Genomic DNA, 25,949 nt, shown 5'->3' with positions numbered 1-25,949 from the left:
ATATACACGCGTGCAAAAAAAAAAAAAAAAATGATAAAACTTTCCATCAAAAAAAAAAAAATTCTGAAAAACTGTTTGATCTGAAAGTAATGGCAAGAGTAATAAATAAGTAGGTCGACTGTAGTTGAAGACGACCCGAAGGCTCCCGTTTCATTGGCTATTACCAAGATGTAGGGGAGACCATCATTTCTTTTCTGAGATTCTTCTACTTACCCTTAATCCACAACTTATGATGCTATTTGTATAGTAAATAGGCATCAATTACCATTTTTTTGAGTTTTTAATATACCTCGACCTAGGACTTAACACTTATGCAAAAAAAAAAAAAAAAAAAGATAAAGGAGTCTAATTATTTGATTTGTGAAGGCGTACAGTTTACATTTTTTTATAAATAAAAAAATGGAGATTATTAAAATAAGTTAATAAGTAAAATCTATTAAAATCAAGTAAAATGTCAAATGATTAAAATATATTATTTTAATCGTAATAGTTAAAAAAATTATAGTACTATAATTTTTTTAACCATTACTAGTAAATGAATAGGTAAGTATTGTTAGATAAAAGATATTTTCATATTAAAAGGGAAACAACTCTTTGCGTTGGTGATCTCGCTTGCCTCAAATTTCAGATTTGGAGAGTAGAGTTATGTCTCATGAAACATCCCAGAAAAAGACAATCCTGGATTAATACGTGTTACAGACCTCTATCTTCTGCACTAATAAATATATTTTTCTAAATTTAGAAAAATGGTAATGGTGTACTTATACAAGAGTTTTATTAACTTTTTTTTTACTTACACAAGAGTTTTATTAACTTTTTATTAAGTTTTATGTTTATATTTGTCCTATGTCTCACAAATACTAACACTACACATCAGGTATTTAATAAGGCTGCAAGCAATGCAGAAAAATCAGGAATAGGGTCAGAGAATATGAAATTTTTGAAGACAATATTTGTGTGATTTAAAAAAAAATCTTATTTGGTTATTTTTCAATAAACTTTTCACATACAATTTGCATATATATTAAACTTACTGGTAATAAAATCTGGGATGGTAGAAAATGTTCAGGAGAAATCCCCTTCTTAAAAAAGAAAGACAAACGTTCTTTTCATGTACAGAAAAGAAACGTCAAAAAGAACAAAAAAAAAAAAACATCCAACGATACGTACGCTGCAACATGGCCGAGTGGTGATTTGGCCATGGGCGTAGAGATACAGGGAGATGCCTTCCCATGATTCCCTTTCTAGAGCTCTCTGTCTCTTTCTGCACCCAACATCATGATCTGAGGACGCATATTCTGTCTCTCCGTAAATGAAGGGGAGGCACCCCTTCCCTCAATACTAGTTAGTTTAGTTTTGTAAATTGTAAAAGTTTTTGTAGTATATATTGTATCTATGTTGTAAAATAAATAGTTAAGATGTCTCATACATATTACAATTGTGTCGCGTGTCGTTTTTCTTGTGTTGCCATAAATGTCTGCCATAAATGCCTTCATTGAAACAACGAAGCGGTCCAGAGGATGAAGAAAGAAAATTCCAGTCAGAACGCCACCGGGGCGAAGAACTCATCTTAAGGAGCTACAAAGCACATCCAACATCTCAGATATGCCTTTCTTCTTACAGGCCCTAATGACTGGCCATCTTTACGTCTTCCCGAGACAACTCTTAAGACATTTAGTATAACATCTGAAGCCAGTCACAACCTCAGTGACCGGCTGATCGTGTTATAGATGGACGTTTGTTTCCATTTTTTAAGAAGAGTGAATTCCTTTCGAAATATCAATATATGCACTTTAATAAACTTAAAATATGTAACTAGCCTAAAATAAAAAATGGCTGATATATTTATGAAGAAAATTAAACTAATTTTGATGACTTTTATGTGTAATTAAATTCGATAATTAAGGGGAAACGTTTTTATCTGGATTAAGTATTTTTAGAAAGAAATACAATGACACACAAAAATATATTCGTGCCAATAACACAGTCGAAATAAAAAAGAATAGGCTAATTCGAATCAAGTATCGATATGTAAGAAGAATTGTTACTTGAAAATCGGGTCAGATATATTTAGGTTATACATTCATAGTGATATTATATATAAATTTTTGTCCTTTACTGGTTAACACTAACAATATCTGCGTCGTTTGTTTTAATGGTATACGTATAAAGAGATGCATTAATAGAAAGTTGGCTAATCTTGCAATATAATTAACAACGAAGAAATAAAAAAAAGAGACGCGACAAAAATAACTTTTATCAAACGGTTTAAAATTTAGTTTTTTACCGACCTGTATAATTGTAAAGTATTAAAACTTATAGGTTGCTTTTTTTTCTGAATGTGTTATCGTTAATTTGACTTATTCGAACACGAGAAAATACAGCAGTAAATCTTGGGAGATTGGGCTTAGGATTAATGATAAGTCATTTGTGTACTTTTTCTTATATGGTAACAGAGGACCAATAAGCCATTTGATTCTTGCGTGAAGAAAGGGGAAGATTTCAACGATATTTAATTTGAAATAAAATAAAAGCGTAAGAACAATTTCAGAAAATTTAAAGATACAGGTCGGTATAAAAAATTAAATTCAAATGTGTTCGGTAAAAGTTACACACACACACACACACACACACACACTTCTTATGTTTATACATACATACATATATATATATATATATATATATATATATGGCAATTAAGCTACATAGAATATTCCGCGTTTCATTCACGCTAGGATTCATCAGGCTTAATCCTGACGAATCCTAGCGTGGATGAAACGCGGAATATTCTGTGTAGCTTAATTGCCATATATATTTTATTACTTACTACCTAGCTCTACCTATGTATTGAGCACTGTTGAAGTAAATACTTAAAGTTAACGCATAAAATTATACTCACGTATATTAATTTATGTGATTAAATGAAGTAGTCACATATATATATATATGTATATGATTTCTCGGTTGTTAACTATATTGCAAGATTGTCAAAAGTTAAATATCTAGGTGCACATAAATGTTAATATATTTTTTACTGAATTGTCTTTAGCTATACAAGAATCATATTTTTATTTTAAAGGTAAAATCGCGACTTCAATTTGAAATAAGCTGTTGGATTTCCACATATAGTTGACTGTTTTAGGAGCAAAGTGTTGCATCTGTTCCGATAATACACTCTAGATTTAATCTCGATAAATGGGCGATAAATCCTCATGAACTGGGGCAATTTTAATTTTTGTCCCGCTCCAGGGAGCCCCATTTGTTCCTATTTACTTGAGTTCCCACGAGGGCAAAGTTAGACACAAGGTCGGTTCCTTAAAAAATGGATAGGAACAGAAATAAAAATTGTCTCAGTCACGGAGGATTTCTCCTCCACTGACCGAGGACAGAAAAGGTGAAGTGTAGCATCATAACAGATACTACACTGTGATCTTGGTCCGAAAGTTGTTTTATAGGAGCTAGATTTCTCCCACATTAATAAGTGAGTTTGCATAGATGTTAAGAATGATTTTCTAAGTAATACCTTTAGTATTTCAGCACGGTCCGTAAATTGCTAAAGTAGTTAACATTTTACTGTGGGACCACCCTGTTAGATTATGGAGTAATTCATTTTAAAATGGCTAACATCGGAATATTTTACCTTTGCGCAATCAGATTATCATTGATTTTACTGATTTCACCTTTTTAAAATGTGTGAAAAGTGATAACGTACGTACGAAAGTAAAGTTGCTTGACGTATTTTTTATGTAGAAGTTTAAAATATATAATTTTAATTGAAGATATGTGCGCGTTAAATTTGATTTATTTTTTCGACATCTCAATCCGGTTACTTTCTGTGTGACCATTTTCATTTGTTTATTTATCTAAGATGTTAATAATATTGATAATGATGAGTCACAAATGATTACTGATTGCGACGAAAAAAAAAAAAACCCAAAAAAACCAACAACTGAAAAGTGGAATTATTATTGCTTCGACTTAAAAATGGATGAACAAATTTGTGAAAAAGGAAGAAAAAAAATTAGAAAAAAAGCGAGTAAATACATTATTGACCTACCTGCAGGGAAGGTAAGTCCGGCGCAAAAAATGCTCCTGGATTCTTCACTGTCGTATTACTGGCTAAGGAGCTGACAGAACCTTTTCCGGTAGGGTCGGCTCCGTCCAATGAAAAGCTCACTTCCTTTTTGTGTTTGAGTCTCTCGGAATCTGGAGAGCTATCCGATTTCCGGCGGGCGTCCTCGTGCATTTTGGCCGGGTAACGCCGCCTGTTTTGGTCGACCTTTTTGATGATGCAGATCGTGATAACGATACATGTGGCAAGAACAACAGTAACACCACCAAGGACAATGACAATGGTCAAGTTCCGTCCGTCGTCGGGTCCACTCTTACCATACGCCACCCTTGTGCTGTTTCCGAGACTGATATTCACTATAAGAAGGGTCGAGGTGGTCTTTGAAGGTTTCCCGTGATCCTGAACAACAATCGGCAAAGTGTACGCTTTATTCTGTAGGTGCGAGTTGGCGTTCCTGATCATCATTATTTCCCCGGAAGTGTGGTTCACCCGAAACAACCCGGTCGTTTCCGGCGTGTTTTTCAAAAAGTACGACAGCATCGCGTTGTCACCTTCGTCGTCATCAACGGCGATAACCCTGGCGATCGGTCGGTCTGCTGTGGTCGTTTCGAACACAACAGAGATAGTATTATTCGTATCTGTCGGGTAGATAATATACGGATAATTGTCGTTTATGTCATCAACGTAAACAGTAACATTCGTTGACGAACTCATCGGCTTTTTACCGTGGTCAGCCGCCACGACCATAAAATCGTGCCTTTGACCTTTCATGCGGCTTAGTTTAGCTTTTGTCTTTAAGATTCCGTCGGTGACCATGAAGAGTTGAGACGCCTCGTAGTTTTTCGAGGTCCAGTATCTCAACCTGCCGTTTTCGCCGTGGTCTAAGTCTTCGGCATCAACGCGCCCGATGAATGTGAACGGCGCCTGGGCCTCTTTCACGTGGAACTCGTAATGTTTCTTTTTGAACTTCGGCGCTTCGTCGTTGATGTCTAAAATATTCAAGAGTACAGTGGCTGTGCCAGTTAGAGCTGGATTGCCAGAATCAACTGCCAGAACTCTGAACTCAATTTCAGAATTAGTTTCGCGATCGAACTGTTTGTTGGCGCTGATCACGCCAGTCTGGTGATCGATATTGAACCAGGACTTACCGTCGTCGTGAAGCATGTAGTGGATCTCCGAATTTAAGCCCGTGTCGTTGTCCCTTGCTGTTACTTTGGTTACATATTCGTGGAAATTATTGTTTTCTGTCATAGGCGTCTTGATGAACGACTGCTCAAACACGGGTGGGTTGTCGTTCTCGTCCGTGACGAGAACCAAAAAGCTCTTCTCGTTATGAAGCTGCGGCGTGCCGTGGTCGTGGCACTTTATTGTCACATTATGAACCGACGTCTTCTCGAAGTCCAGCGGCTTCGAGATGACCACTTTGTATTCTTTATAGAAAAACGTCTGAAGCGTAAAATGGTGATCGTTAATAGAACAGCTAACGTTTCCATTTTGTTCTTCGTCTGTGTCCTTGATTGAGACATGAGCAATAAATTTGCCGGTCGAGGCAGATTCGGACACATTCGCTGCATAGCCAAGGGACAAGAGATTGATAATAATGTCAGGTTTATTATCGTTAATATCGACCACATTGACATTCACCAAAGCGGTGGCCGAACGAGGTCGAAGGCCGTGGTCAAAGCCAATAACTTTGAACGAATACCGCGGCCGCTCTTCGTAATCGACTTTTTTGTTTAGAATTATCTCCCCTGACGTTTCATTGATTTTGAAGATGTCCTTTATATATTGCGGTGTTCTGTGGTATAGTTTGTAACCGATCTGACCGTTTGGGCCCGAATCGAGATCATGAGCCGTTAAAGTGAGCACAGTGGAAGCAATCGGTTGATTTTCGTGGATGTAAACGTTGTAAGACTTTTTATTAAAACTAGGAGCGTTGTCATTGACATCAATGACTGTAACGTTAATAACGACGTAACCACTTCGTTGTGGAATGCCGCCATCTTTAGCCACGATATTCAGCTGATAAAAATCCTGCTCCTCGTGGTTCAGTTTGCTTTTTAGGAGCAACCCTTCCAGGTATCCGTCTTGTTCAATCAGACTGAATTTATCCAAATCATTAAGAAGCGCGTAATACTTAACGGAATTGTTTCCCCCTGTGTCCAGATCGCGGGCGTCCTCGATTTGAAATACGGTGTTCACTGGAGTTGACTCGAGGATTTCTAGCGAGACCTCTTCTTTGTCGAAGAAAGGGGCGTTGTCGTTGATGTCGTCGACGTGGATTTTGAGTTTGAGCATGTCCAGGAATCGCGGGTCGCTCTCGGACTGCACGGCAACATTCATGTTAAGAATGCACAATCCGCGACCCCTATCGTCCTTTTCATGATTACTATCACAGACGTGTTCTCGGTCTATAGACAAAGTCGTTGTTATGATACCGGTGGTTTTACCGATGTGGAAAAGATCGGTGAACTGGTTGCCTTGGGTGAGAAACTTGAACCGGTAGTCTCCGTTATTTGGGCCGATGATATCCTTAGCGACGTTGCCGACGTAAGTGTTGGCCTGTTGTTCCTCGAGAACGTGGTAGTTCAGTTCACGCACGGCCTGCGTGAGATGAGTCAAACACAGACCCAAAACGAGGAGGGAAAAGCGAACGAGACACAAAGACATGTTAAAAATATGTGTAAAGTGACAGATGAAGGTTAGAATTGGTTAGCGGGCGACGATGTCGTCGAGTGAATCTGATTTCTCGTAGCGATGCACAAATATTTCGCAGTGTTCATGAAGTTTGCGTGAGTTTTCCCATCCATGGGTCGACGTATTTGCTCGTCATAATTTCACAGGGTGGAGAATCTGCGAAAATAATAATAAAAAGAAAAATAAAGATTAAAACAGAAATAAAAGAACCTATTTATAAGATGTATTTAAATACGTTTGTACAAGAAAAAAAAAACACAAAGGATTCGTGGCGCAATCGTTAGAGTACTTGGAAAAATCAGTTGTAAAGTGACATTCTCCTGACGGTTGATGGTTCGATTCTTAGTGTGAGCGACCGAAAAATACATTTAAGAATTACTTAGAACATCTATCTAGTCATAGCTGATGGGACAAGAACATACTACCTCCCTGTGAAGTAAAGAAATTCTATCCGAATTCCCGAGTTTGACAGAAACGTTCTCAACTTCGACAAGCTACACCTGAAGAAGGTCGGAGGTTACATCGATCAAAACGTTTTAAAAATGACACAGTCCGGCATTATCCGGTCGTAAAATACGCTTAAATATGATATTTTAATTCATTATTTATAATAAAAGAACTACTTTTCTTTTCATTATTATATTGTACCCGCCGCTCGCCGTTGCCCGGTCGTAAAATGCACTTAAATATGATATTTTTATTATTAAGATTTCGTATTAATTATTATAGAACCAATTCTCTATTGATTATTATATTCTACCAAATATATAGTACTGATTTCCAAAGTTTTAAAATATATATAACTTGGCTGCTATCAGTTAGAATCGAAACCAAGACATTTAGTTATCCAGCGGTATTCGTTACCATATGAGCTAACGATAGATGAATACCAAAACTTTAAATATTAGCGCAGTCAAACGGATTAATGTTTATTTGCACGAACATGAATAGACAAATTAAGTCGACTTACGCCTACTAAATTTCAATTTTCAATTTTGACACTAAATAGCTATTTTTACCGGCTGTCAGAATCCTCTATATATTAAGTTTCATATCTGTAGACCAAACATTGACACAGTATATAACAGAGACCGCTCCGTACACACACACACACACACACACACACACACACACACACACACACACACACACACACACACACACACACACACACAGTAAAACATCAGGCTACCGATCGAGCTATTACGAGTTCGATCCTTGTCAAAAATTTAGCCATGCTGAAGACGTATGATACCCAGAAACACGTTTCCATCGATAATTTTTACGCAAGACCAAATGTTCAAGCGAGCGGAACAATTAAAAGCAGCAGAATCGCTAATAAATGAAGAACAATTTTGCTATATAACAAAGTTAAAATTTTTATTCATCTTACCAATCATCCTTTCAAAATAACAAACTTCGCTACATTTTTACAGATCTGTTTTCCAGATCTAGACTTGCCAGAAAAACCAGAAAGTTCATAAAAAGAATGCATAACTATGTAACGTGGAAACTGATGCAGATAAAAAAAAACTTATATCGTCTATTTACTGTGGCTGGCCTTCATATATATATATATATATATATATATATATATATATATATATAGTCATCAACATACAGTACTGTTTGCTGTTTCACAGCTCATCAGTACGGCTAGACAAGCAACTACCTCAAGTAAGGATCGAAATCCGACCGTTCATATGACAGTCGGAGCTTCTAACTGTTGTACTATTTGGCTGCTGCTATACGGGCAGTGAATTAACAATGTTTTTGTCATTGTCTAAATACCTAAGCTCAGTTTGTTTACACAAATAGCATCGCTTCATACGCTAATGGTAATGGTATCACTTTCCGATATGTTTACCATAGATAGGGAGCACGTCTGGTTGAACACCACTGAGTTCTTCTTTTTTTCCAATTTTGTTGGATAACTTTTCAATTCACCGAGCGGTCTTTTTTTTTATTATTTCGGCCGGCATGTTGTATATTATGGCGCCCAGTAGTTGTTGTTCTTCTCAAATTGAAAAGATATCTAACAAAATTAAAAAAAAAAACCCCGACTCAGTCCTGTTCAATCAGACGTGTTTGAATAATGACTTGCGGGCAATATATATATATATATATATATATATATATATATATATATATATATATATATATATATATATATATATATATATATATATGTGTGTGTGTGTGTGTGTGTGTGTGTATACACACACACATATATATATACATATACATATATATATATACATATATATATGTATGTATATATATATACTTGTGTGTGTGTGTGTGTGTGTGTAAAGTTTTATTTACTCACTAATTAAAGCTGGGTATTTCGGATAATTCGTTCGTTGAAAACCCCCTTCCGGCATTCTGCTTTCCCAACTGTACTGACATGCAGAAGTTCAAGTGTAATGTGAACAAACATCTTGCTACTCATCTCCCTTCATAATGCCCCTACAACTTATGTCCCCGATAGTAGCCCCCTACTTCAAAGTGGCACCGTGCCTTGTTTGGGGGGGAATTTAATAAAAAAAAAATAAAACACACACACAAACACAGATATATACAAACACACACACACACATGCACACACAAATATACAAACACACACACACACACACACACACACACACACACGCAAACACACATACATACAAACACGTATGTTAACTTCCTTCAGTCTTGGCAAACTATAGATACTCAATGTAAGGGTGCCTGTGCGTGAAATTTTTGTGGCAAGAGTTGCGCAATCACCAACCACACTTCTGAATCAACATTGTTAACTATATATATATATATATATATATATATATGTATATATATATGTATATATATATGTATATATATGTGTGTGTGTGTGTGTGTGTGTGTGTGTGTGTGTGTGGCAAGTGGAGGTTCAAAACGACTGGAAACAATACTGACATGTGGAGAGCGCATACACCGCCTAGAATTCCTAATTGGTCACCCATCTAGTACTAGCCAAGCTCAGCATTGCTTAACTTCGCTGATCTGATTAGAATCAGTGTATCAACGTGATTATGTCATATAAACACATACATACAGAGTGAAACAATAAAGTTGTCGCCCTAAAAAAACAACACTGCAGTTTTATTTTAAGACTTTTATTGAAAAAATCAATTCAGGTAACTTGATCATGTAGTAGAGTTGACATCTATTCAATGTAGCCGCCTTCAGCCTCAATCACCGCCTCAATACAAGCCTTTCCCACAAGCGTCGGCAGTAGCTCAGCGAATACTCAGCGGATGGCGGCGATTAAGCTGGTTTTGGTGTTGTGGGAGGTCATGTTGGTGATGTTATCGACGTATGACCAAACGAAGTAGTCCAACGGGTTCAGGTCGAGGTAGGAAGGGGTGGGGGTAAAGAGAAAGGTACAAAGTCGTAGCACTCCTTCTGAAGCCAAAACTGGGTCTCTTTGGATTTGTGGGTCGGCGCCGAGTCCTGCTGCCACATCCAGAGTCTGCCAGCGGCCACCTGATTGCACCAGAAGATCACCATCGCCACATTCTCCACATCCAAGTACACTTTGGTGTTGACTTTCAAGCCGACTTCGAAGATGTGAGGTCGCATGATGTGGCTCTCACTTGAAACTACACCGAAGACCATAACCGTGCCCGGAAACTTGTTTTCATCATCCTGGGCACGTCCCTGTTATTTGTGGCATTCCAGCGATATATTTTGAGGGTGCTGGCAGTGGTCCTGTTGTCATAACTTGGATCAGTAGAAAGCATGAATTGTACAGCAGCGCATCTCTGATCTTGTTCATTGAACATTGTGTCACTTTTAGACATGATAGAATGCTCTTATCGCTCTTGGGATTTGTACACAACTGGCCAACTAATAGATGGCCTGCATCAACAACAACAACAACAAAAAAGACAACCGGTTTTCATCAAATGGAAATGGAATCGTCTCGTCTTTTCTAGAGCGACAATTTTATCGTTCCACCCTGTACACACATATTTATATAATCAGAATAATGCAGGAATTTGTGTTTTCCTTTTTATTTTTGAAAAAGAAAATATTTTCAAATTCTTCAAAGCAAGACTCGCCAGAAATAAACGCAATTTCCCCGAGCGTCGAAGACACATCTGGTTTGTAGACGGCGTGGGTTGAGTCAAGGCCGTCCTAAAATAATAATTTCTACGGTGCTCTCAAAGGCGTCGAACAGACACGGAAGTCAGTGTCTTGACATTAATTGCACCGTAATGCGTTTGGCGCCAGCCATAAGCTTTGCTGAGCAGACGACATTTATTTTTACTAATGAGTTACCGTTTATCAAGAAGAAAAGCGACACGAGGATAATGTTTAATGACATGGGTGGATTTTTAGTTATAAATTGATTTATCTTCCTTCAATGATGGGAAGATTTGACACAGAAAGTGAGATTTAGAAAATTTAGAACTCCTTTTCTATTTTAGGTGGAGTTACCTCTCTCCCTTTTACTCCTGTCATGTGACTTCTCGCATTGAAACACGAGAACGGGACGAGACAAAAACTAGCGAGCGCCATTAAAAAATTGCCTTTAAATCTGTGTAAATGGAGATGGAGAAATATTGCTCTTGTCAATGATAGTTGTGGCACAAAAACTCAAGTAATATCGGACTAAGACTGATAGATGTAATAATGTATCATTCTGTGTGTTGTGTCTGCATCTGCTCAACTTCCACTAGTTTCTGTCATTCATGTGCTATACATATGCAAACATATATTCGTCCCCTGGGAACAATGTTCTTAAAAGCATTAATAGTTATGATATGCGGGGACTCCCATCCATAACGCTGGTCATTATCTATCTATCTATCTATCTATCGCCCCATCTCGCATATATATATATATATATATATATATATATATATATATATATATATATATATATATATATATATATATAACTATTGGCTAACTAAATCCTCAATAGAAGAGGACCATATAAGAACGATAAACAACCACAGAATTCACGCATAAGCCTGAGGAGTCCTAGAGTGGATGAAACGCCGAATATTCAGTGTAGCTTGATCGCCATATATATTGTATAAATTACTATATATATATATATATATATATATATATATATATATATATATATATATATATATATATATATAGATGCACGTTTCATTAAATAGCACAGATAACTCTTGCTTATATTTCTTGTAATCCTCCTTTTCTCTTTGTTGGACCATTTTTTTCCCGTAATCGCGAACGTTTTCGACCATCATTAGTCATCTTCAGGCGAGTAGTAAAAAAATGAAAAATGAAATTGTAAAATAAAAATAGCGAGATGAAATGAAAAGACGATTAAAAGACGATTAAAAGATTATATATATATATATATATATATATATATATATATATATATATAAATATATTTGGTCATAACTATTTATCTGTCTGCTACTACACTATTAAATAATAAAAGTATTTATAGCTCTAGTATTGCACTATCGAGCTATCTTAAATAACTCGATATATATATATATATATATATATATATATATATATATATATATATAGTCATATCTATCTATCTATCTATCTATCTATCTATCTATCTATCTATCTATCACGCCAGAGTTTCGACAAGACATCACAGGAAATTAAATTTATCTTTTTTCTTCATTTTTTTTCTCCTTTCAAGTAAGGATAAAAATTAATTTATAGGTTACTTATAAATAGATAAAAGACTACTTACTAACAAAATAAAATGAAAAGCTATACACACGCACAAAAGCAACAAAAATACTAAAACAAAACTGCTGAACATACGTAAAACGAAAAAAAAGAAATAGCCACCAAAGAGTATAGTTTGAAATAAAACTGTTCGTCAATTCGAACCTCCTTTTTCTTTCTACCATTTATCGATCAAGACTTTCTTTTTTTTTTAAAGAAAATATAATTTCAATCAGCGAACTAATTCAAAAGGAACCCGCGCACTGAATCGTGTGCGCAAAGACCCATCTGCCTATTGATCGGCTGAATTAAATATAGCGCTCATCTCTCGATTATAAGATCATTATCTTTGTCTGCTTTCTGTACCCTTTCTCTTTTTTCCTCCTCGATCTTTAAGATGTCGTAGAAATCTCTCGGTAGCCAACATGAAACTCGCATGCATTCCGGTCGGTCCAGTTGTCGGTCGATCAAGTTATGGAACCAACGGACGCTGATCTGGAAACCAATAAGAAATCACACCGGAAAAGGGTTGGAAACCCGCTGCGCATTCCATTCAGGGCAGTTATCAAAAAAAAAAAAAAAAAAAAAAAAAAGAAAAGAAACGGAGACTGAACAGGAAATCCTTCCAGTAAGGGATTATCATAATCGGATCGTTCAAATCAATTCTCTGTCGTTAAAAAAAAAAAAAAAAAAAAAAAAAAAAAATCTAACAAAAAAAAAAGGCGGGTAATCCAAAGTAAATCCCCAATAATATTAGAACTAATTATTACTATTACTGAATATTTAAACCTAAACGATTTTTTTTTTATCAATCATTAGCAAAGCTCCCAACGTTGCCCGGGAGTTGGGGTGGTGGTGGAGGACACGAGAAAATCCAGGTTGTAATCGATCCGTGCGTCTAAACAACATGATATTAATGCGGGCGGGCTCCAAGGATACATCCTTGGACCTTTATCATTTGATCAATTGATGGAAATGTGTGTATATATATATGATGATTGCAACGTCTTGTCAGACGAGTGTCACTCTCTCAGTCACTGAAATCCATGAGCCTGAAGATAACGTTTTCTTTTTAGTCCTGCCAACGAATTCACACGCTCAAGCAGACATGACATTGAAGACGGTCCTTGGCATACATACATATATATATACACATACACACATACATACGCATACATACCCATAAACATACACACATGCATACATCCATACATCCATACACAATACATATAACACATACATACAAACATATACATATATATATGCATACGCATATATACTATCATATACAAATACATACACACATATACATACATATTCACATACATATAGTACATATGTATGCACATATACATACATACACATAAAGTTACCTACATATACCTACACATACATATATATATATATGCACCTATACACATACATATATATGCATATATACATATACATACATACACACAAATATATATACGTATATACATACAAACACACAAACATGTATACACGATAAATATATAAATAAATAAATAAAAATACATACACACATACATATATACATACATATACAAATAGGTATACATACATATGCATACACTAGTACATATATTAACATACATACATACATACATACATACATACATACACACACATATGCATATATAGAATGATGGCAGATCAATTATTACATGCTTCCAGCATTTCAGGGCTACATACATGACACTTTTTCCATCGCCACAGACAATTTTTATAGAAAAATGCCTGAGGAAGTATCTATACAAAGATAATGTTACAGAGTTTTAGCTTTGTACGACAGCTAAGTCTCTCTCTCGGTTCAAAATGTTGAGATCCAGCAACAAGCATGAGCAAGATAGCCAGCAACAAATCAAACTGCAGACCAGCTTAATGCTGGTACTGGTCTCCCGCTTTATGTTTTTTTTTTAAATCAGAGATTTGCTTCACCCAGAGGGGTTGCTTTAACAGGGCTTTTGGGAGTCCTCTCCATCCCACACACATATCAAAATAAAGATATACACGTACACATACAAGCATGCATACAAACAGATGCACGCAAACATACATAAGCCAGAACAAACACACATGACAACATGCACATACACTCATACATTCATACATACACGCATGTACATACATATGTACACACACGTACACATACACGTACATGTAGAATATATATGAAGGAGCATTTATGATGACGATGATGATGGTGTGTATATATATAAATATACATACACACATATATATACATACAAATAATGCTTATATATATGTGTGTGTGTGTGTATGTATGTGTGTGTGTGTGTTATTTGTTTTTGTTTTTGCAATACTTCTTTTAATGAATTATGCGAAAGTGCATTTTTACCTAAATGTGAGTTGGGAATAATTTTCCCTTTAACCAATTTTGTACTCCCAAATGAGGAGCGGCATATGTATTATTTTTAAAATACGTGTTTCTTCGTCTACGACTCATCAGTCGCTAGATTCAGCCACTCTGATGATTCGTAGACGACGAAACACGTGTCAGTGGATAATTATATTTTAAATATCATACATACATACACACACACACACATATATATATAACACACACACACACACACACATATATATATATATATATATCTGTGTGTGTGTGTGTGTGTGTGCTGAAATGTTTTCTTTTGCCAGTAAGCAATATAGAAAGCTACGATAATACTATTAGAGCCTGTGACTTCAGCAATCACTTGGATAAAACATTTCACACCAAACGTGTGGTAGTTATAAAAACCATCTGATCGCTTCTCACGGGTCCTCACTAAAGTCATTAATTACCGTTGAACAAGCAAGATAATACTTTACTGCACTTTGTTTACATTGAAATCGCGTGTACAAGACGATGTTGTGAAGGCAACGAACCGCACTGTGCTGCGATATGCCGAGCTTATCCAATACTTTGAGGGTCCTCAGGAAGGACTAACCGCTGATACAATCCTTTGCCCGTATTAGAGTCGGATAATACCTGAATTGAGGACTACTGCTGTGATAATATGTGTGCTCCACCGCTCAACAGCAGATGCTGCCCCCAACACCATGTGCCGTGGATTTTGTGTTCTCTTTCATCTTATCTTCTGACGTGTCGTCGTCTCTCACATTGATCGAGGAGGGACGTACGTGTTCACAAATATAAAAAGATAGCACAAAAAACAAAAACAAAAACAAAAACCCCTGATACATTCTGAAAATGCTGCACTTTATGTGCACGCGGGTGTGTGTGTGTAATAGAGCGCGTATGGTGGCTATATTCTCACACTACTTAGACGGCCGGTGTAGCTGACTTCAAATAAATACATATATCGGTATTATTTAAAAGAAAGGGCTTTCTTTTCCTTTTATCTGTCGACCGTTTTATTACAGAATACATACTTATATCTATACTAAAATATGCTCTGATAAAATGGTGACCCCGACGTGTGCCACTCACAACAGAAACTGCTAATATACTACCACTCATGTTTCGAAGTTAGTGACTTTTCCAGTCAGTTATAAATTAAGATTTAATTCGAGCAATGTTTACATATTTTTTCATGCATAACTCAATCCCAGAACTAAAGCATACTTTTCTCTACCACATTAAAATCATAATCAAAACCATTTTCAAGAAAAGAAAATTAGAAAAATAAGTTAATTTTCTTTCTGGCAGTATAAGTGTTTAATGTGTTAAGTTATTTTAAAGTGTTTATTCACTTATAAAAACAAGTAGTGTCGAGTGTTACGCGAGAACAAGAAAAATGGCCGACATAAGAGCGTCACATCTTAGAAGTCTCGATAAGCGCTCAAAAATATAAAGTTAAACAAAATACAGGTATAAACTCATCCAATAAATGTTACGATGATATTCATTATGCGGGTTCTACCATCATTTTATTTCACTTTCGAGTTTTGAGTGATTATCGAGACTAAAAAAATGACAGCCTCGTGTCCGCCGTCTTGTTGCCGTTACAACTTAGCAACTCGACACTACTTGTTTTTTTTTCAACTAAATAAACACCTTAAAATAAATGAAAACATTAAAAACTTATCCAGATAGGCAGAAGCGTAAATTATCTTGCCTTTGGTAACATTTATTTGCAGTAAAGTATTATCTTGCTTGTTCAACGGTATTTGTTTTTGACCACTTATTCGGTTTGCTGTCTATAATAAAAAAAATGCCCTAAATTTTTAAACATTTGCTTTGATTCCGTTTCTATTCTGGAAAAGACCAACTATTCACGGGCTGCTCACAATTCAAACTTGGCCTCACCCCAGGAGGACGGCCCGATGGCGAGGGAGGGATGGTGCGGATGGTTGAGGAGAGATGATGAGGCAGACATTTTTTTCTTCCCTTGGCACCTCTAAACAGAATGTTGTTTTCAACATTGATTTTAATTCTATTTAAATCCTTACCACGTGGTTATCGCACGCTCCTCTACCCCCTTCCCACCTCAACCTGGCATTTTTTTTTTATCCAAAAGGAATGGCACCGTTTATCCGTATGCCTATTTTCTGATTACAGCTTATTTTCGCGTGTGTGATGGAGGGGGGTGGAGGGATGGGGGGAGGTGGAGGAAGAGGTGTGTGGATTTATTTCCACGTTTGAACTTTTATGGCTCCTTAAATAGGCAACGCAATAAATTCATTGGCTTTAATAAGTTTTAGAGTTTCTGTTGTCATTGTTGCTATTGCTGCTGCTGTGTTGCTGATATTTTACTGCTACCACTACTAATTAGAAGGGCCTCAACAAGATAGTTGCACTCACTCACTTACTACTACTACTACTACTACTACTACTACAAACACTACTAATGCTAATAATTGATGCGACACCACGGGTGATTTTAATACTACTAAGATTACTAATACTACTACTAACTAGATGGACCCCATACTTTACTTGTTTTTACTACTGCTGCTATTACTACTAATAATACTATTTCTACTGTTAATATTAACTGATACTTATTGTTGGTTGGTTTTACAACTACTGCTACTACAAACACTACTACTACTGTTAATTAGTGAGACCTGGTGTCATTCTTGTAACTATTACTACTACTACTGTTAACGATAATAACTCATGGGACCCGTCACTGATTTTGATACTCCTACTAATATTAGTACTACTAACTACTAGGATCCCGTTTTAGTTTTTCCTCCTCCTCCTCCTCCTCCTCCTCTTCCTCTTCTCTTACTACTACTACTACAACTACTACTACTATGATGACGACGATTACTATTACCACCTGTAATGGACCCTGTGAGTGCTTTTACTACTACTAATATTACTACTATTATTACTACCGCTGCTGCTGCTGCTGCTACTACTACTACTACTACTACTACTACTACTTCGGATAATGATAATGAAGAGCAATGGCCTTGTATCTAACATGTTGGATTTTGTTTTTATTTTTTATATTCCTGCAAATAAGTATTTCAAAGTGTAGTATTTGTTTTATCTTCGGCCAGTGAAGTAAATGTATTTTTTTTATTGTCTCAATTTAGCACCTCGTTTAAAACACGATCTATTGTCTAAGGCTGCCCTCGTGGGGAGACAAGTAAACATGGACCAAGTAAGGGGTTTTAATTCACTCCCATTGCAAGAACTTAGACACCAGCGTCAGAAAGTGGGGTTAAAAAGTCAAGGCCCCAGAGGAGGCGCACTTTGACTTGCAAAAAGTGTATTTAACTAATCCCTTCTCAAAGAGAGAAGGTAAGGCTTAGGAAGGCAGCGTATAGCTAAATGGCAGTAATTTGGAAGTTGGAGGTTTAATCCTCAGTATAAACGATACTAAAATATTTACTTACGCTTTCTAGTCAGGTTTGATAGAACAAGAACATTTAAAACCCATTGATTAACGATATTATTTGGATTAACAGGACAATTGTTCTCCTCTTAGGTGTTAAATTAGCGCAGATTTCATTAGGGGCTAATGGCGTTTTACCAGCCAGATTATGCACTAATTAAAGGGAAGTAACGCTGATGTTTTAGCCAAGAAGTGAATTCCCTTATGCCAACTCATTTCCCGAGGAATCCATAAAACATAGTTGGCTCTGTGTGTGTGTGTGTGTATGTGTGTGTGTGTGTGTGTGTGTGTTCAGAAAGAACTGGGCTGGAGAAGGAAGAGGGACAAGAATGAGGAGAAAAAAACCAAGGGAGTGGGAAAGAGAGAAAGATGAAATAGAAGGTTTCATAAGAACACGAGAGTCGTGCCAAAAGTAAGGCATCTTATTTTTCAACTAAAAAAAAAAAAAATAAAACGTCGAAGAGCTACAAAGACGGGAGTAGTGCCATTAAAACGAGCAATCTTTTGTGCGTCAGAATTTATTTTTTTCTACACAGTCACCACCATTCTCAAAGCGCTTTTGCCAACCTCTTTCATGCTTCCATCATGAAAGTCTGAAGCGCGCTTTATCACTCACATATCTGCCCCCATTTTGAAGTCTACGAACCCATCCCCTAACTGTGCTTACATCAACTGCATCGGCTTCGTAAACGTTCAACATACGCCCGTAAATGTTGATCGGTTTAATTTTTCCTGCATAGAGGGAGTCAATAACACATATCTGCTTCTGACCCACGTTCTTGACAGCTCTTGTTATCTTAGAGACTCATATTGTCAATATCTGCGATACAGAGATGAAAGTCTCAGGTCATTGAATGCATAAGTTCATTCACCATAACAATGCAATCTTCAATACCCTCTGATCCTTAGGAGACGTTTGGAAATAGCCCTCGTATATTAAATTTTTGCCCCGAGTAATGCTGGTTTTATTTAAATGACAAAATGTACAACTTCGTCCGTTAAATGACGAAATGAATTATCTTTTTTACGAGCCAAGGGACACATACGGCGTATGAACTGCCTTTTGTACATCGTTAATTTTGTCTCTTTAAAATCTATGTTTATTCACAACCCCGTGGTTTTAATTAAACCGTTATTTAAGGGTATTATTATATTTTTCTATCACTTGTTGCTGCATATAACGGATATGAGAGAGAAATATGAAGAGAGAGAGAGAGAGAGAGAAAGAGAGAGAGAGAGAGAGAGAAAGCGAGAGAGATGGCTGTGGAAGAGAGAAGGGTAAAAACAGTGAAAGTGAGGGAGGAATAGAGAGAAAGGTAAACAGAGAAATAGAAATTGGTGAGAGAGAGAGAGAGAGAGAGAGTGAGAGAGAAAGAAAGAAAGCGAAAGGGAGACCGAGAGACAGAGAGAAAGAGAGAGAGAAAAGAAAACGAGAGAGAGAGAGAGAGAGAGAGAGAGAGAGAGAGAGGGTGATGTAGATTTGCAAATTTACGATCACTTTCCTTGAAGCAAAACTCGCAATTTCTATATTTCATTTTCCAGCCAATCAATGGCCAAACATTACCAACGAAAAAGCCTTAAAAACCAACAATTTTTCATGGAGAATTTTACGATCTGTTCAACAGTGCTTTTATTATTTGGCCCGAAGCCATTAACACTAGGACCAGCAACACGGGGGAAACGCCGAACGATAAAACACACAACTTTGCCTAATTGACTGCCGATAAATCATGCTTTTCATAACTATAAAAGAATTGCCAGTTTCATCTGTAGATGTAATAAGTTGATAAAGTATCATAATTTAATATTTACTACCGCCCGAGACTGGATCTTAAAAAAAAGAAAAGAAAAAAAAAAGGCAACTTCAGGAAGAGAATTGCGCTTGTCAGCACCTAATAATGAGGCTTGGATGTACACATGACTCATGAGAAATATATTCGTCTCATGAATAGTTCAGAATGTCAAGAATCAACCGCAATATCTACGCCTTCAAAAAGTGAACAAATAACAAAATAAATAAATAACAAACAAACAAACAAACAAAAAGCAAAAAAACAAAACAACAACAACAACAAATTTATATACTCTACATAATATAGACGAGGGGCGGGATTTATTTGCTTCTCCACTGAGCAAATTAGGCACAAGGTCGTTTTTTTTTTTTAATGTGGAGAGATTGGACCAGCTCCCTGGGGAGTAGGGGAGTTGGATAGTGACAATTGGTATGAAGGATTCCCCCTACATTGTCCAATAACTGATTGCTACGAGAGCAATAGTTTTAGATGTGGGGTTGCCTCACATATGGTCTTTGATTGCAGCATCTACCGGAACAGATACTACATTTTGATCTCTTCGAAAAGAAACGAGTGGCATTATAAAAGTAATGTCCCCTATTTTTCATTCGTCTTAACGGATCAGACGGGATTACAAATTGCATCGTTACGATGATCGAACTTATGCAAGAAAGTTTCATCTCTCCGTTGCAGATAATGACGATGTGAGACTATAAGAAAGCAACACCTCTCTCATGGACGTGCGTCAGAAGCAGAGATGCGTCATTGAATTCCTGGCAAAAGTGCATTGAGAATGGTTGTGACTATGTAGAAAAATAAATTCTGAAGCGCAAAGGGTCACTCGTTTATTGTGTCAATTTAAATAAATACATAAATAAATAGATTTTAGATTTGCTGTTAGTACGAGAAATAGGTCCAACTTTCATCTTTATTAATTTGAAATTCTATCGAAACATTATATAAACTTTATGCTGTTTATCTATTATATAAAGCAGGACTTTACATTGCGACTGAAACAGTCACATTTGCGAGTGATTTTTCCAAGTGGCGATTGTGTTTTTTACCGACAATCTTCATAAGCTCATTACTGAGAGAAAAATGTCTTTTCAACCTTTATTTTGGGTCCCCTGATAAAAGGAAGGTGGACCTGTAAATTCACCCTTGTCCGTTCGTCAGTTCGTCCGTCCGCACGTTTCTCAATAACTAAGCTTTGGAATTTTTTGAAATTTTGCACGAACATTACATATGATACGAGAAAAAAAAGTAATAAAACGGATTTTCCGGCAAAACTCCGGTTGCCTCCCCCCTCCCGGAGTACCTTTCGGCTTAAAATGACTAAAATTGACACTTTTGTGCTTATTAAAAAAAATAATACCTTGGATTTTTATAAAACTTTCTGAAAAGTTGTAACTAACTGATTTCTATATAATTTTGTTTGTCTATACTGGGCGATAACTCTTGGCGGTGTCCCAGAGGCTCTTTTAGGGCTAATAAAAACACTCCATTTTTGGGACTATTTTACCATATTTGTCCAAAGTTTTGTGTGTATCTCTATTTAGCAGTTTTGCACGGTGCTGAACTCAAATCTAAGTTTATGTTAAGGCCTTGGGGACTTTTGGGGCTAAATGGAAGGTGGGCAAATGACGGACTTAGTCATTTCTTTTTTTTTGCATGATGTAGAACTCAAATTTACATATGTTAAAGCCTAAAACTGCACTGTTTGTTCATTTTCACTAGGATTTAACGTCCCCTGGGGACTTTTGGGACTAAATGGGGGAGGGAATACTGAACTTAGTCATTTCTTTTATGACTCCTTCACCGTGCATTCACGGGGGACCATGCAAGCTTCACTTGTTTTTATTTTATTTTGCTCGTTTTATTAAATGAGCAAAATTAAATTATTTTAAAAAATAAAAGTTTAATAGAAAAAAATGCTCTTTTATTTTAACGGAAGCTTTTTAAAAATACATCTGAGGAAATTCGAATGTTTACACTTATTAAAAAAATACCAAAAAAATCTTTATGATGTACGTCACAGAACGAACATGTCATATTCCAAAAATCATGTGGGTTTTGGCTAGTAACTTTTCTATTTGGCTAGTAAACGGAAATATTTAGTTGTCAAAGGTCAACTAAAGCTAACTTTGTCCGTAGGGCCATGTAAAAGGGAAACTGTTTGCTTGTAAGTCCAGCTAAAAGTTGAAAAATGCATAACAAATACCCTCAAAGTTGATACATTGTAATCGACGCAAAATATCTAAAAAAAAAAAAAGTAAAAAAAAAAAAAAAAGAAGAAGATTTTTTACTTAGGGGTCAAATCGGCATTTATATCATTTAATGTTATTAAGACGTACACAAATCTTTTAATGTAATCATAAAATATAACCCTGATTTATTTTACAGGGTTATTCCCCTTACGTTTATTCGAGTTCTGTGTGTATACAGGAGAAAGGAGTGGGCTGGGCGAAGGAGAAACAGGATGTATGTAAGAAAACAGAGGAGGGAGAGAGAGAGAGAGAGAGAGAGAGAGAGAGAGAGGGAGAGAGAGAGAGAGGGGGGGTTACTAACATTGCCTTTTATCATCCTAATTTTTAATCGAGTTTTTTATCACTCGTAAATGTATATTTTAATTGATTTTTCATTGACTCTTTTTATCATTCGTAACTATATATTTAACTTCTATTTTTAATATTTTATATCCACCTGATGATGATTCAAGAAAGAATCGAAAGCGCTCGTGTGAACCATGGAACATTTGTAAATATCTTCCATCTTGAAGTTAAAAAATCTTACGAAAGATCGAAAAAATGAAAAAAAAGAATCATTAAGCAAGGTATCTCTGTTGTTTTTAATAATGTTTGCCTGAATGAAGGACTGCTGCCTAAATACACTAATATATATATATATATATATATATATATATATATATATATATATATATATATATATATATATATACTAGCAGTATTACCCGACCTTGGTCTGGGGTTGATTTAATGCCATTTTTATGCTTATGAAAATAAATATTTAAAATATAAAGTTTCGAAAACAAATCTCAATCGAAATTTATGAGAAGATTAAATGAGAAAAGAGAGAAATTTAAATAATGTTCGTAAATGCATAAGTATTTTATAAGCAGTGTGGTTTTATTTTTGTTTAGTTTTATTTTGATTGGTTAATCAAAGGAAAATCATTTTTTAATAAGTTGATGAATTTGTATTTGTATAAAGTGTTAATTAAAGTCAAGTTATTTCGATTACAAAACATTATTTTTGGTAAGTTAATGGATTTGTATTTGCATAAATAAATGTTATTTAAAGTGTTAATTAAAGTCAAGTTTTTGAAAAAAAATGAAAGGACTATTTTTTTTCCAATTATCGGAACAACATTAAGAAGTTCGTCGTCCAAAAAAAAAAGAAAGAAAGAGAAAACACACTGTAATGGTTGTGTGTGTGTGTGTTTGTGTGTGTGTGTGTTTGTGTGTGTGTGTGTGTGTGTGTGTACGCCCGTGTCCTTGCGCTGTGAAGTGTGTAGTTGTAGTATGAACAATTTCATAACATAAATAACGGTGTCAGCGTCTGTCTGGCTCGTCGCTAAACAACCACCTGAAAAACTGGCGGGTCATTTTCATTTGCATACGTACAATAATACTTAGCGATTATCTGTTGCCGATACTTGGTGGAAACGTTTCGATTACAAAACATTATTTTTGGTAAGTTAATGGATTTGTATTTGTATAAATAAATGTTATTTAAAGTGTTAATTAAAATCAAGTTATTGAAAAAAAATGCAAGAACTATTTTTTTTCCAATTAACGGAACAATATTAAGAAGTTCGTCGTCAAAAAACAAAAGAAAGAAAGAGAAAACACGCTGTAATGGTTGTGTGTGTGTGTGTTTGTGTGTGTGTGTGTGTGTGTGTGTGTGTCCGGGTCTTAAACTCCCTCTGGTGAATGCATGTAAATAATTCAGCCCAAGTTACAATTTCCACCTAAAATTTAAATCTCTTCAAGCAGACAGTTTGAAAATGTGCGGCGTAACATGAGAGTCAGAACGCCTGTTTCCTTCGAAAAGAATATCCACTGCTTTCTGTCCTGTTTCAATCTTTATTCTGCCATAATGGCCAGAATGGATTGATAGAATTCTTGGTATTTCTTTTGGTAATGGATAAGGCCATCATTTCTTAATGCTCAGCTGCTTAAAAAGGTAGCAATGATTCGACCCAAGTGACAATATCCATCCAAAATTCCATTTAAGGAGCCAGTGTGAAAATCGTTACCATCGTCTCCTATTCTGCCTGGTTAGTTTCTGATAAAGTAATGAAGTATTTACAAGGTGTCACCAATAGGTTACAGACTTTTTTGTTCATGCATTTAAAATTGTCGTAGACTCTTGAAAATTCAGTGTGTTATTTCTATACATCTTATAAGATGACGAACCAATTTTTATGAGTTCAGGTTCAAATCAACAGCTGCAGTAGGAATTGGAATACACTTTACTAAAGCCTGCTTGTCACAGTTGGTGAATTTCAAAAAAGCAATCTGGACGTAAGGCCACTTCAGAAGAACGATATGCAATGCAATTCTGTTTTAAACTTTGGAAAAATGGCAGAGAAACGCATGAAATGCTTCAAAGTGCTTTTGGACCACTTTGCATGAATCGAGCATCAGTTTTTAAGTTGCATAAGAGATTCAAGAAAGGCAGGGAATATGTGAGGGATGATAAGAAGTGTAAGAAGTGTAGAAAGGAAGTCAAAGCATCAGAGATGATTGGCCAAATAAAGAATTCTATGGATAAGGACGGTTGTGGATCCATAGAGACAATAAGTGCAACGTTTGATGCCAGTGTGGTAACTGTACACACGATTATTCGCGAGGAACTGAAGATGTGGAAGATTTGCACGAAGTTTGTCGCAGTCCACAATCCCATCCTTATCATAGACTATTTGACCAAAATGGGCATCAAGACAGTTCCTCACATTCCCTGTAATCAAGACAACTGCGGAGATGAAAGAGGCTGTGAGGAGCTTCATTGACACGCTCACACAAGAAGACTTCTAGACTTCCAGAAGTTGTTGGAATGGTACAACAAGGGCATTGCAGCCGGAGGAGATTACTTTGAAGGGGACTAGAGTCTCATGGGTGTGCTATCAATAAAGTGCCTATAGGAAAAAAAGTCTGGAAACTTATTTAAGGCACTTCGAATCAGAAAAACTTAAGGATCTGAATGGCTGAAAAATTAAAAAAGAAAATAACAAAAAACAACACTTAAGGTTTTTTTCTGCATAGTTCGTTCTATCGTTATATTTAAATTTCCTTCAATCTATGTCAATCCCTGATGCTTCTGAAATATATTGCCTTCTATAAATTTCCATACTAAACAAGGCTTCAAGCAAACTAGAATATAATTTAATCTCATGTGAACGCTGTCGGGTTCGCGAGGAGCCAATCTTTTTTGCATACATTATCATATTTTATTATAAACAATTGTAGAAGAAAAGACGCTGCCAAAGCTAAATTCTTTACTATTTCATCAGAAACTGGTCAGGCAGAATAGGAGACGATGGTAATGGCTTTCACACCGGCTCCTTAAAAGGATCTAAACTTGAATAGAAATTGTCACTTGGGTCGAATCATTGCCACAATTTGAAGCAGCTGAGTATTGAGAAATTCCGTCCTTACCTATCACACGAAAGAAGTGCCAACAATCTATCATTCCATTCTGGCCATTATGGCAGAATAAAGACCGAGACATGAATAAAAACAGCTGTTACTCTTATCAAAGAAGACAGGCGTTCTAACTCTGGTTGCTTAAAGGGATTTAAATTTTGGGTGGAAATTGT

General features: G+C 36.0%; 1 protein-coding gene across 11 annotated transcripts in view; it reads right to left on the bottom strand.

Moving 5' to 3' along the window:
• The window catches only part of LOC145259106 (protocadherin beta-11-like), a 1,732,684-nt gene that overhangs the window by 203,879 nt on the left and 1,502,856 nt on the right, over window positions 1-25,949 (bottom strand). For all 11 annotated transcript variants that reach the window (XR_013864122.1, XR_013864121.1, XR_013864123.1 and 8 more), the window contains one exon: window positions 4,058-6,925. Coding sequence is in view for 8 of the 11 variants with exons in the window: in XM_080116766.1 (XP_079972892.1) it covers window positions 4,058-6,742 (2,685 nt within the window). In the remaining 3 variants the exon portion in view is untranslated. The remainder of the gene's footprint in view (window positions 1-4,057; window positions 6,926-25,949) is intronic.

The sequence above is a fragment of the Euprymna scolopes genome, chromosome 34, assembly GCF_053919585.1.
Source record: "Euprymna scolopes isolate OS-2025 chromosome 34, ASM5391958v1, whole genome shotgun sequence".
NCBI lineage: Eukaryota > Metazoa > Mollusca > Cephalopoda > Sepiida > Sepiolidae > Euprymna > Euprymna scolopes.
Note: the sequence above shows the minus strand (reverse complement) of the source record. Positions and strands in the feature narration are given on the sequence as shown.